This window comes from Patella vulgata, chromosome 3, assembly GCF_932274485.2.
Source record: "Patella vulgata chromosome 3, xgPatVulg1.2, whole genome shotgun sequence".
NCBI lineage: Eukaryota > Metazoa > Mollusca > Gastropoda > Patellidae > Patella > Patella vulgata.
Window position 1 is genome coordinate 16,190,246 of NC_065881.2, and position 12,509 is coordinate 16,202,754.

Sequence of the window (12,509 nt, forward strand, 5' to 3'; positions counted from 1 at the left end):
ATTGGTACCATGGGAGGGTTGGGGTATTGGTCCTCCGACCTCTCCCTACCTTTAAATCTGCACCCTTTCTCAACAAACACACGCCAATGACCTTGCCCCCTCCCCCAACACACACCCATGACCTTGCCCCCTCCCTCAACACACACCCATGACCATGCTAAAATTCCTCAACACGCCCATGACCTTGCCCCTCCCCCAACACACACCCATAACCTTGCTCCCTCCCCCAACCCACGCCACAGATCTTGCCCCACTTCCTCAACACACGCCTCAGACCTTGCCCCCTTCCCCAACACACACCCATGACCTTGACCCTCCCCCAACACACACCCATGAACATGCCAACTCCCCCAACACACACCCATGACCATGCCAACATCCCTCAACACACCACCCTCCTACAACCACAAATTCATGCCGTTATTATAAACAGATTAGTCATACATTATACCTGAAAACTATAACAACATTTCATCTCATCGTAATTATCACTTCTCCATATTTTAACACAGCCATCTCTGTAATAATAAAAACATCATTTTTAACACAGGGACCTGTTACATGAATCGTACGCCAAGTTCACATTAAGACCAATGGTCATTTTTCACCGAATATTGGTTTCACATGTGTATAATGTCACCTCATATTTTACATTTTCATTTTGTTCTGCTCCCACTGGGCTAATAAAGACGGGAATATGCCATGTAGTGCGCTATGAGGGAAATTTTGCTCAGACAGTGACCCTACAGTCCATTCTGTCAAGGGTTCTTTTACGTACACACCATGGGTACATGGGACCTCAGTCTATTGTCCGATCCGATCAACTATGCGTTGTCCCTTGCCAGGCCCTCCGTCCTAAACCACTAACAAAGGGGAACCACGCCAGAAAATCCTTATGAACTATTTTTAGTATCTTGGCCAACGCTGGGGCCTCCAGGTTAGCGAGCCAACGTCCTACGCACTGAGCCACCATGACTCACAGTTTTATTAAGAGTTCAAAATGGCAGTTTTTCTCCACTTTAATATTTTTTGATAAAGCATGCTAAATCTTGATTGTTAAAGTTTTCAATGCACATCTAATGTGTAAATGCAGATTTTGTACCATCACTAATCACTGTAACCCGGGTATCATTTAATCTTGTGTATCTAGCACTAATTTCTTTCACATTCATTTCATATCAAATCTTTGTTTAAAAATTCGTAAAAATCGTTTAAATCCCCAAAAATCACTTTAAAGCTGACCATTCAATTTTGATAATGAGTGTCCAATTTACAAGTGTTTAATTTCTCAATCACTGTTAAAAAATAAACAACCCAATTGATTAATGATGTATAATGATTAATTTTTGAACAGTGGTCAGGAAATTAAATACTTGTAAATTGGACACTCATTATCAAAATTAATCAGTCAGCTTTAAACTAGACACACATACAAATTAGATGATTTTTAGTTATTTTAAACGATTTTTACGAATTTTTAAACAAAGATTTGATATAAAATGAATGTGAAAGAAATTAGTGCTGATACACAAGATTAAATGATACCTGGGTTACAGTGTAATTGACACACAACAGTTTACACCAAAAAACATGAAGTAGAGAATCGAACTATAACTTACCTACTACCAGTCAGAACCATTTTCTTATCAATTGATGCTACTGTAAAGGTGATGTCACTGTCATGGCGTCCGACTGGAATGTCCTCACTCAATTTGGGTGACCAGAGTCGAACTGATTTATCTAGAGATGATGTACATACGTTTCCTGTTCTATCTGCTGCCACAGAGATGACCCTGTCTGAATGACCTGTCAGAGAGGCCAACTCATATGCCTGTAATACAGATGTAATTCTCAGATAAAAATCAGAATATTTCAGTTTTCTATATGGTCTCCATACTTTGTTTATTATTTTTTTTTTTTCCTTGTTATTTAGAGGGTTTAACTTCTACTTGACACAAACTAGGTCATTACGGGACTAACATGCATACAGTTCAATCTTATTTCAATAATTGTCCAAAGGGGTCTTTGAGGAAACCAGGGCACCCGGAGAAAACACACGAGGTTGATCAGGCGACCCTACTCCTTGTCAAGTACAAGCGGTGAATCCTAACCACATCACCTGACTCAATGACAGACATTATGATCTAAAGCTCAAGCGGAAAACTATTCGGCCATTCCATGCCAACCCAGTGACCCAATCCCTCTGCACAGCAATTAGCCAAAACTTAAAAGTACAACTAGTAAAAAACAGATTTCTGTTAAATCCATATTCCTGAAGCAATGGCCCGAGAAATCCCTCTCTGGCCATTGCTGAATTAGCTTCTAATACTTGCACTTTTGGGGGAGTGTGTCTATTCTTCCCGTTCAATCAAATCTATCCAAAAACACAGCAACATGACAGCCCTTCATTTAATCAGGGGTCTTCCCTAAAACTTTGGACAGTGATTTAAGGTATTAAAAACGGTGAAAGTGTTGTTCGTCTCAAAACAATATTGTTTACATAATATCCAAGGAGTAAAAATCGTGTTGACAGTTGATAGCCTTGTTTGTCACACAATTAGTTTTTCTGCAATATTCTGCTATGCACTGGTTAATTGGGCATAATAAAATCGTGCGTCATGACGTAACGTTATGTAAACATATTTGGTCCAATTTGGAGCTTTGTTTGGTATTGTTACGCAGTAAGCTATTGGTTGTTAATCGGACTATTGACCAGTCATAATTTAGAACAAGAATTTGCTTTGTTTACAGCAGTGAGTAGTGGGATTAGCTCTAATCAAACGAAACACTGTGAGGAGTAATAATAATATGGTTAAATCTTTCAAAACAAAAGTTTAGCCCATCAAAATTGAAATAATACACACATTCAGTATTTACAAAGATATGATGAATTGAAAATTTTGTAATATTCAACATCCACTGCAGAGGATAAATACTGTATATTGGCAAATAACAAAAATATGGCCTCAGGAACCAAATCCCCCAAAACTATTTTCGCCTAATTCCAATTAGAGTCTTGGAAATGTGTCTTCTTAGATTTGACTGAACTTTGATTTGGATCAAAAACACAACTGTTGATCTCAAAGGGGATTTCCATACGTTGATTTGTTTTGAAAGTTGGCAAGAGAAGGATTAAATTAGAAATTAGTATTAGCTTTACATGATTGGTTGAAATTTGAATTGATTTGAATTAGTTCCGCAAATAGGACAGTCTCTACTAGAGCTGGGCGATATTTCGCTATAAAACCGTCACAGAAATAAAAAAGGCCAAAAATACCGTCTTCAGAAAAATATCGAAACACCTGGATGATATTTAACATAAACAACAACTTTAACAAGTTTTCGTGGCTATATAGATCTATGTTTGAACCAGCTCATTACATTTTGTTTGTAAATTTGGTACTGTATTTATGCTAAAAATAATATTGACTAGAAATAATAATATTGACTAGAAAATGTCAAGTGAATACTCCAGGGGTATTTCCAACTTGTTTATTTACATTTAAAAGGTGATAAACTGAAAGTATTGAGAATTTTATAAAATATCGCAATTTAATGATAATATCGCGATTTTTAAAAAAAAAATCGCGAATTTTTTTTAAAATATCGCGATATCTGATTTCCAGGGATATCGCCCAGCTGTAGCCTCTACCCGCTTACTGCATTAGTTAGGCTGTGTATGAAGATCAAGTCATAATTCCAAACTTGACGAAAAAAAACCAACAGGAAAACAATAAAGATTGTATCAAATGACCTTTAAACTGATAAATATCATATGAAGAGAAGGTAACTCTACCTGTAATGGTCTCCATATTCGTATAGTACCATCATCACTGCAAGTGGCTACAACCACATCAGATAATTTACTGGCAGGTTTTTTACTTTTTTTCTTTGGGGGTTCAGGATCCACAGACCAATCAGAACAATCAAGCGCAGCATCTTCTTCTTTATCTTCTTCCTGAGGAACTTCTTAAAATAATCAATTAATAAAACTGACATACAACAAGTGGTTCAGCTTATAATATCCTTAAAGATGCATTATGCAAGAATTAGTTCAAGGCAGATCATTCTTACTATTATAACAGTTTAAAGGGCAGATCATTCTTACTATTGTATCAGCCTGTCCAGCTTTAATTACTCTCTAAGGGAGTGTTGCCGTACCCTTTTCCTGTTTCCAGTATTATAACAGTTTAAAGGGCAGATCATTCTTACTATTATAACAGTTTAAAGGGCAGATCATTCTTACTATTATAACAGTTTAAAGGGCAGATCATTCTTACTATTATAACAGTTTAAAGGGAAGATCATTCTTACTATTGTAACAGTTTAAAGGGCAGATCATTCTTACTATTATAACAGTTTAAAGGGCAGATCTTTCTTACTATTATAACAGTTTAAAGGGCAGATCATTCTTACTATTATACCAGTTTAAAGATGCATTATGTAAGATTTAGAAAAAGAGCTGGCTGTTGAAAAATAGATAATGAGAAATGAATATACAGAATTTTTCAGCCAAATTACTTTATTCTGAGTGAAGTTATGAGTGTTTAAGTTTGACAAGATAGCCTTGATTGTCAAGTACCACTACGATAATAAACAAAGTCTTGATTATCCAGTTTAAGAATGTAGTATAGGTGTATATTATATATAGACTGGACAACCTGCTCTAAATGACGTCAGGCTGGTTCCTACGTCACTGCGCTATTCTGACTTCAATATAGAGACAGGCAGCGGTCAGCCATCTTGCCAGGAGGAATTCCTCCCGGCAGTGCGCTTCTCTTTCTGCGCACATTACCAATGTAAACAAAAATGTGATCGGACGCTGAAGTATGCAATAAAGATGTCAACACCAATTAAATGCAGTGGTAGTTTATGTTAAGCTTGTGGATTAGAGCCGAAACTATGCAATTTTGTCTCAATAATGGAATTTAACGGAACAATAATTAATATTTTGGAATTTGAGAAATACGGCATTAAAACAAATGAAAGATGAGTATGATGAGCGATTTGCCGTAGCCGGTAGGCCTATGATTGTATCTGATTATAAGAGCTGATTTTAAACTGTCGCTTTGTTTGGGTTTAAGATAACAATAAGATGTCGCACGATCAACGTTTAATTTGGCTAGAGCAATCATAGACATTAAAGATAAGATTAACAAATCTTCTAGTTTACACATTTTAACGCTGAACGCCATCATTAGGGATACCCGTCTATTTTTAGTAACACTACGTCAAAACATTGCTGCCCACTACCTGTCTCTATATGCAAGTCAGAAAAGGAGTGACGTAGGGGCGAGTCTGACGTATTAGAGCAGGTTATCCAGTCTAATTATATATATAAAATATCAAGTTATATAAAGACAAAGCAGTATCACTGCATTTTAGTGACGGTACAAATAAATAAATATATAAATAAACCTCATAAATTGTACTTACCCTCTTCTGTAGTTTTAACATACATGGAACATCCATTAACACGTTGTGTATGGCCGTGTAGTGTTGTTATCTCTGTTCCTTTATGGGACCAAACTTTTACTGAACCATCGCTACACCCAGATACGATACAACCAAACTGAAATATGTAGAAATGTTTTATATGTCATTTTATTACACCCACCTCCACCTCCGGGTACGACACCACATGTTAATTTCACTATTTGTTCGATTAACATCTGTTTGTTGTGACCATGTGACAAAACGAATAGCAAATATTTCTGTACACTGCCACATGAAAACGGAGATCTTTGTATCTAGCAGTGAAGATGTTAATCTTGTGTCATGGTTTATTATATATCATTGTGGTCTGAAACCTTATATGAAAGTGGATACAAGTTGTCTCCCTTACATTGTAGTTCTGCCTATTTTGGGTAATAAAGATGGAGAATCAATGGAGATTGGTTCTTTTTTGCTTTCACCCACATGTTACAAAGTAAACCCCAAGAAATCAAGAATCTGACGATAACAGTATAACACAACATGCCCCTGGTTATTAAAGTTATCAAAATAGAGATTGGTTCTTTTTTGCTTTCACCCACATGTTACAAAGTAAACCCCAAGAAACCAAGAATCTGACGATAACAGTAGAACACAACATGCCCCTGGTTATTAAAGTTATCAAAATAGATATTTACCTGATATGAGAGACAATTAATGGCTGACATGTGACCTGTTAACCTCTGTTTCTCACTCGTCTGTTCTTCAGGATTGTCAAGCTTCACATCCCAAATCTTCAGATTAAAATCATTTGATGCTGTCACCTATAAAATCAAAATATTCCACTATTAGATATCACTATTTTATTCTATAACCTAGGTTATACCACCCTCACGACCAGAAAAAGATACAAGTGTGTTTAAACACAAATGAGTAAAGCTGGGGATGATGGCAGGTGCTTAAGACTACAGTGTGTGTTATGACGGATTATGCCAGTGTCAGAATATTATACACCTTGGTAATTATAGCTAGAGGCCCCCTAGATCTTTTGATGTCCTCTAGGTAAATCCTGCACTGTTTTATTCATCCTCCCCCCAAAATATTTCAAAAATTGACTAACGGAAATACATTTTGCGAGCATTTCGGAAAAAGAAACTGCAGAAACTCAAAATCAGTCGTGCCCATGCGACCCCACGACCCTGTCCAAAGTACACAATTTAAATTTATGCATGGTTATGCTTATACTTTCTGCCGCATGTCTCATTTAACCAGTAACATATTTTTAACAAAAGGAAGAAACGTATACTTCTACATACCAAATGATCCCCGATGTTTGACCATATACAACCATTGATCCAATCAGAATGGCAGGAGTTAAGATACTGGATAGGTGGCGCCTCAGGGTTTAATAATACGATCTTTATATCCCAGATCATTACAGACTGAAAATACCAATATTATATTAAAATATTATATACCACTATATTAAAATATTACACACCAGACTGGGATGGGATTTTGCCCGTATATTCCGGACTTGTCCAACACTATTTTCCAAACGCCCAAAGTTATCCGACTGGGAATTTGAATATTTTGTGAATGTGATTTTTAATTGTGGTATGAATTCTTCTGCTTAAATAACGATAAGAGTACGTTATACCCCTTTATTTTCGGTAAAATGTCCAACAAGAAAAATTTTGAAATCCCATCACTGATACCAGTATATTAAAATGTTATATAACAGTATATTAAATACCACTATATTAACATATTATACATACACTGTAGTTAAATATTAAAACATTATACACAACTAAATTACAATATTATAATATATTATACACAGCTAAATACCAATACATTAAAATAATATTATACACAGCTACAAGACAATACAGTGGACTCTGTCGATCACTTCCGACATCTGAATACTACAGCATTCTGTGAAATCCATCATCATTTATATGTCCCGATTTATTCAATTGGCCGTACTACTGTATCCAACATTTTTTAAGAGAAAAGATGAATTCAGAGTGGTTTAAGGGTGTCAACTTTAGATGAATATATATATCAAAAAGAAAATTGTTATGTACATGTATTGTGGGGTATTCATTTGGGTGGGGGGGGATCGAAAAAAAATATATATTTACAAAACTTACCCCATCTCGACTGGAAGTAGCAAACATTGTTCCAGCTGTATTAAAAGAACAACCAGTCACAGCAGCTGTATGGTGATGTAATATCACATCAGCTTCAACTCTATGAAAAAAATGATATATTTAAAAACCATTCAAATTTATAAACTGGATGAAATTTATAATTACCATCTTTTATCACATCAATATTTTTAAAACTTTCAGATTTATAAGCCGAATCTCGTCAAAACAATATCCAGTCATTTGGAGACTACAATATGATAATTTTGACTTATACTTTGCAAGTGCATCTAATTCCAACCGCCGACGAGTCTTATTTGTATGCAGAAAATTTTTTGTTAAATCCGGGGGACAAATAGAGAGAGAGTGAGAAATTGGGTTTAACGTCCACTTGATGCAAACTAGCTCATTTCGGGACTAACATACGGTTCAACTTTATATCAATAATTCACTTGTGGCTTCTGATACTTGAGCTTTTGAAAGAGTGTGTCTATTATTCCTGTTCAATTAAATATATCCCAAGTACAGCAACATGATAGCCCTTCGTTTAATCTGGGACCTTCCCTAAAACTTTGGACAGTTATTTCAGGTATCAAAAACAGTGGAAGTATTGTTCGTCTCCAAACAGTATGGTTTACATTGTATCCATATTGATAGCCTCGTTTGTCACGCAATTAGTTTTTCTGCAATATTTTGCTATGCACTGGTTAATTGGGCATAATAAAATCGTGACACATGATGTAATGTTACGTAAACATATTTGGAGCTTTGTTTAAAGCGTAATGATATTGTTATGCAGTTAGCTATTGGTTGTTAATCAGTCATAATTTGGAACAGAAATTTGCTTCCTTTACAGCAGTGTTAAGTGAGAGAGAGAGAAATGGGGTTTAACGTCCACTCGACACAAACTAGGTCATTTCGGGACTAACATATGGTTTAATTTTATTTACATAATTCGCTTGCGCGTAGGGGTCTTTAGCAGTGGGAGGAAACCGGAGGACCCGGAGAAAACCCACGAGGTTGGACAGGCGACCCTACTCCTTGCCACGTACAACCGGGGATTCGAAACCACGCCAGTCGACTCAATGACAGACTTTATGATACAGCGCGCGCACGCTAACCATTCAGCCATCCAACCCCCCCAGTGTTAAGTGAGATTAGCTCTAATCAAATGAAACACTGCGAGGAGTATGAGGGGTCTTTAGCAGTGGGTGGAAACCAGAGGACCCAGAGAAAACCCACGAGATTAGACAGGCCTGGTGTTTAACATGCACACATTAAACCATTCCGCCACCCAAACCCCGGGAACAAATAAAAATAAATGTTTAAATATAATCTTACTGTTTCGATGTTTTGATCTTTTTAACATTGGTATAAACACAACAAGTAGAATCTTCACCACCAGTTACAATATATTCTTTAGTTGTATCTATACATAAAACATTCTTACTATGTCCTCTTAACAAGCTCACTTTCTGACCTCCAAACTGGGTTAATAACTACAATATATAAACACAGTTATAATATCAAAGATGTGGGAGAGAGAGAAATGGAGAGACAGAGAAATGGGGTTTAACGTCCACTCGACACAAACTATGTCATTTTGGGACTAACACATAGTTTAATTTTATTTCAACAACTTGCTTGCGTGTAGGGATCTTTAGCAGTGTGACGAAACCGGGGGGCCCAGAGAAAACCCACGAGGTTGGACAGGCGACCCTACTCCTTGCCACATACAACTGGGGAATCAAAACCACGCCAGTTGACTCAATGACAGACCTTATGATAATAACCATTATGTGCTAACCATTCGGCCATCCAACCCCCCAGAGAGAAATGGGGTTTAACTTCCACTCAACATAACCTATATACAATTTTTTTCTGCAACCCACTTGCATTACAGTGACCTTTAGCAGTGGGAGGAAACCAAAGGACATGGTTGGAATCGGAACCATGCCACATGACTCAATGACAGACCTTATGATATATAAAGCACACATGTTACGGCATCTAGTCACAGAAACTGCTAGTGCTAAAAGGGAAATGGGCTTTAAAATATTGATCATTTTTAAATCGGGAACAGTTGAACTGACTACTACAGTCTAAAGATATAAGAGGAGTTACTCACCATGATATTACCGTTATCTACACCAATTAGTATATTTTTATCTCCTGTTGTAAATTTAATAACTTTAACAGCACTGGAGCTATGTTTAACACTGTACTGTCTCATTCCTTCAAGTATAAAACAATAATAGCTAGAGAAATTCTTGTAATCATAAAACACACAGAGAGAGAGGGAGGGGGGGAGGGGGGGTAACGCCATTCTAGGACAACATAGAGTACAATTTTATTTCAATAATTCGCTTGCACATTGGGGTTCTTTAGCAGTAGGAAGTCCGAGAGTAAAACCCCACTGGTTTTTACAGGCAACTCAAATCCTCATCAATAAATAAACAAGCCAACAGTGAGGCTGATGTCCCCCGCCGAAATAGGAAAATAATTAGAGGACACATATAAATTTATCACAAATTATCTTTTACAAAGTATTGAACAATCAAACAGTATATCTTTACTTATAGTCTAAGCATACAATGTTTTTGATGGAATAATTATAGCATATTAAGGGGAAAACATACTCAATTCGAAGGAGAGTTATTGTGTTCCAAAGTCTCAGCAAATCAAATTGCTTATCGCTCTGCTTAATCTGAGCAGAAAATGCTCATTATCGATCTTAGTCAAGGTATTACTGTAATGAAACTATACACCAAGTTTCATCACTCTCACTTAATTAGAACTAAAGTTATAGTGTCCCAAAGCATCAACCAATCAAATTGTTTATCTACTTAATTAGAACTAAAGTTATAGTGTCCCAAAGCATCAACCAATCAAATTGTTTATCTCTGCTTACCCTAAGCGGAACGGACAGACAAACAGACAGACAGACGAACCCATTTTAATAGTTCCCTGCTTTCTTCGAAAGGCGGGGGACAATAAGCATGAACATTTACTCAATTCGAAGATCAACCAATCAAATTGTTTATCTCTGCTTACCATAAGCGGAACGGACAGACAGACAAACAGACAGACGGACGAACCCATTTTAATAGTTCCCTGCTTTCTTCGAAAGGCGGGGGACAATCAAAGTAGGAGAGTTATTGTTTTCCAAAGTCTCGACCAATCAAATTGCGTATCGCTCTGCTTACCCTGAGCAGAAAATGCTCAATTATCAAACTTAGTCAAGGTATTACTGTAATGAAACTATACACCAAGTTTCATCAATCTCACTTAATTAGAACTAAAGTTATCGTGTCCCAAAGCATCAACCAATCAAATTGCTTATCTCTGCTTACCCTAAGCAGAAAATGCTCATCTTCGAACTCCATCAAGGCATTGACCTAATCAACACATACACCAAGTTTGAACATTCTAGCTCAATTAGGAAGAGAGTTATCGTGCCCCAAAATATCAACCAATCAAATTGCTTATCTCTGCTTACCCTAAGCGGAAAATGCTCATCTTCGAACTCCATCAAGGCATTGACCTAATAAACACATACACCAAGTTTGAACATTCTAGCTCAATTAAAAGTTATCGTGTCCCAAAGCATCAACCAATCAAATTGCTTATCTCTGCTTACCCTAAGCGGAAAATGCTCATCTTCAAACTCCATCAAGGCATTGACCTAATCAACACATACACCAAGTTTGAACATTCTAGCCCAATTAGGAAGAGAGTTATCGTGTCCCAAAGCATCAACCAATCAAATTGCTTATCTCTGCTTACCCTAAGCGGAAAATGCTCATCTTCGAACTCCATCAAGGCATTGACCTAATAAACACATACACCAAGTTTGAACATTCTAGCTCAATTAGGAAGAGAGTTATTGTGTCCCAAAAAGTGTGACGGACAGACAGACGGACGGACAGACAGACGGACGAACCCATTTTAATAGTCCCCTGCTTTCTTCGAAAGGCGGGGGACAACAACAACACCTATTTAAGTGCTGTGCGATCTGTACTGGACAACACTGACTACATGAATACTGAGTGACTAATACCGGAAAATAGAGGCTACATGAATACTGTTTGATAGTACTTGATAATATAGACTACATGAATACTGTTTGATGGCATTAAACATAGACTACATGAATACTGTTATAGATAGTATTTGATAATATATACTACATTAATACTGTTTGATAGTACATTACAATACTATGCAACCAATACTTGACAACACAGACTACATGAATAATGTTTGATAGTACTAGACAATCTTTCTAAAACGAATACAATAATTACCTGATTTAACATCGTAGCCACGTATTTGACCTTCGTGATAACCTGCTACTAAATGACAGCCATCACTAGATAGTGCCACTGAAGTCACGGGTCCGTCTGACTCAGATCCCAAACAATGTACTGGCACACCAAGATATTCTGACCAAATCTATCCAAAAAAAAAAAAAAATTTTCTAATTATACAAAATGCCATCTGGAACAATTGTTCATGTACCAGTTTGCTTTCAAAACCGTTTCCTATATTTGATATTTTTCTAAGAGGTGTCTAAATGCTTAATGTTTTTTTTGTTTGTTTTTTTCGGTTTGCTTGAAGTTAAGCCTCGAATGACATTTAGGGACATGAATCCCAAATAATTTAGAGAAATGAACCCCCAATAAAACCATAAGACGCTGATGTATATATTATGTAGAAGTGAATGTGTAGAACATGTAATGATTGTCACATCTGCATAATACTGACCTTGACCTTCTGATCATCACTAACGGTAACCAGATTATGACCTGTAGCAGTAAAGGTCAACTTGTTGATTGGTAGACTGTGACCTTGTATATTGCCAACCTGAAACAAAAGAAAGAGAAGTGGGGTTTAACATCCACTCAACACAAAGGCAAG

General features: G+C 36.7%; 1 protein-coding gene across 1 annotated transcript in view; it reads right to left on the reverse strand.

Moving 5' to 3' along the window:
* LOC126815845 (telomerase protein component 1) overlaps nt 1-12,509 on the reverse strand; it is a 49,365-nt gene that overhangs the window by 9,175 nt on the left and 27,681 nt on the right. The window contains exons 31-41 of the mRNA XM_050541827.2: nt 12,357-12,455; nt 11,897-12,044; nt 9,718-9,824; nt 8,931-9,088; nt 7,593-7,692; nt 6,750-6,875; nt 6,132-6,257; nt 5,437-5,572; nt 3,797-3,969; nt 1,620-1,831; nt 452-518 (exon numbers count right to left, since the gene is read on the reverse strand). Coding sequence (XP_050397784.2) covers nt 452-518; nt 1,620-1,831; nt 3,797-3,969; nt 5,437-5,572; nt 6,132-6,257; nt 6,750-6,875; nt 7,593-7,692; nt 8,931-9,088; nt 9,718-9,824; nt 11,897-12,044; nt 12,357-12,455 — 1,452 coding nt within the window. The remainder of the gene's footprint in view (nt 1-451; nt 519-1,619; nt 1,832-3,796; nt 3,970-5,436; nt 5,573-6,131; nt 6,258-6,749; nt 6,876-7,592; nt 7,693-8,930; nt 9,089-9,717; nt 9,825-11,896; nt 12,045-12,356; nt 12,456-12,509) is intronic.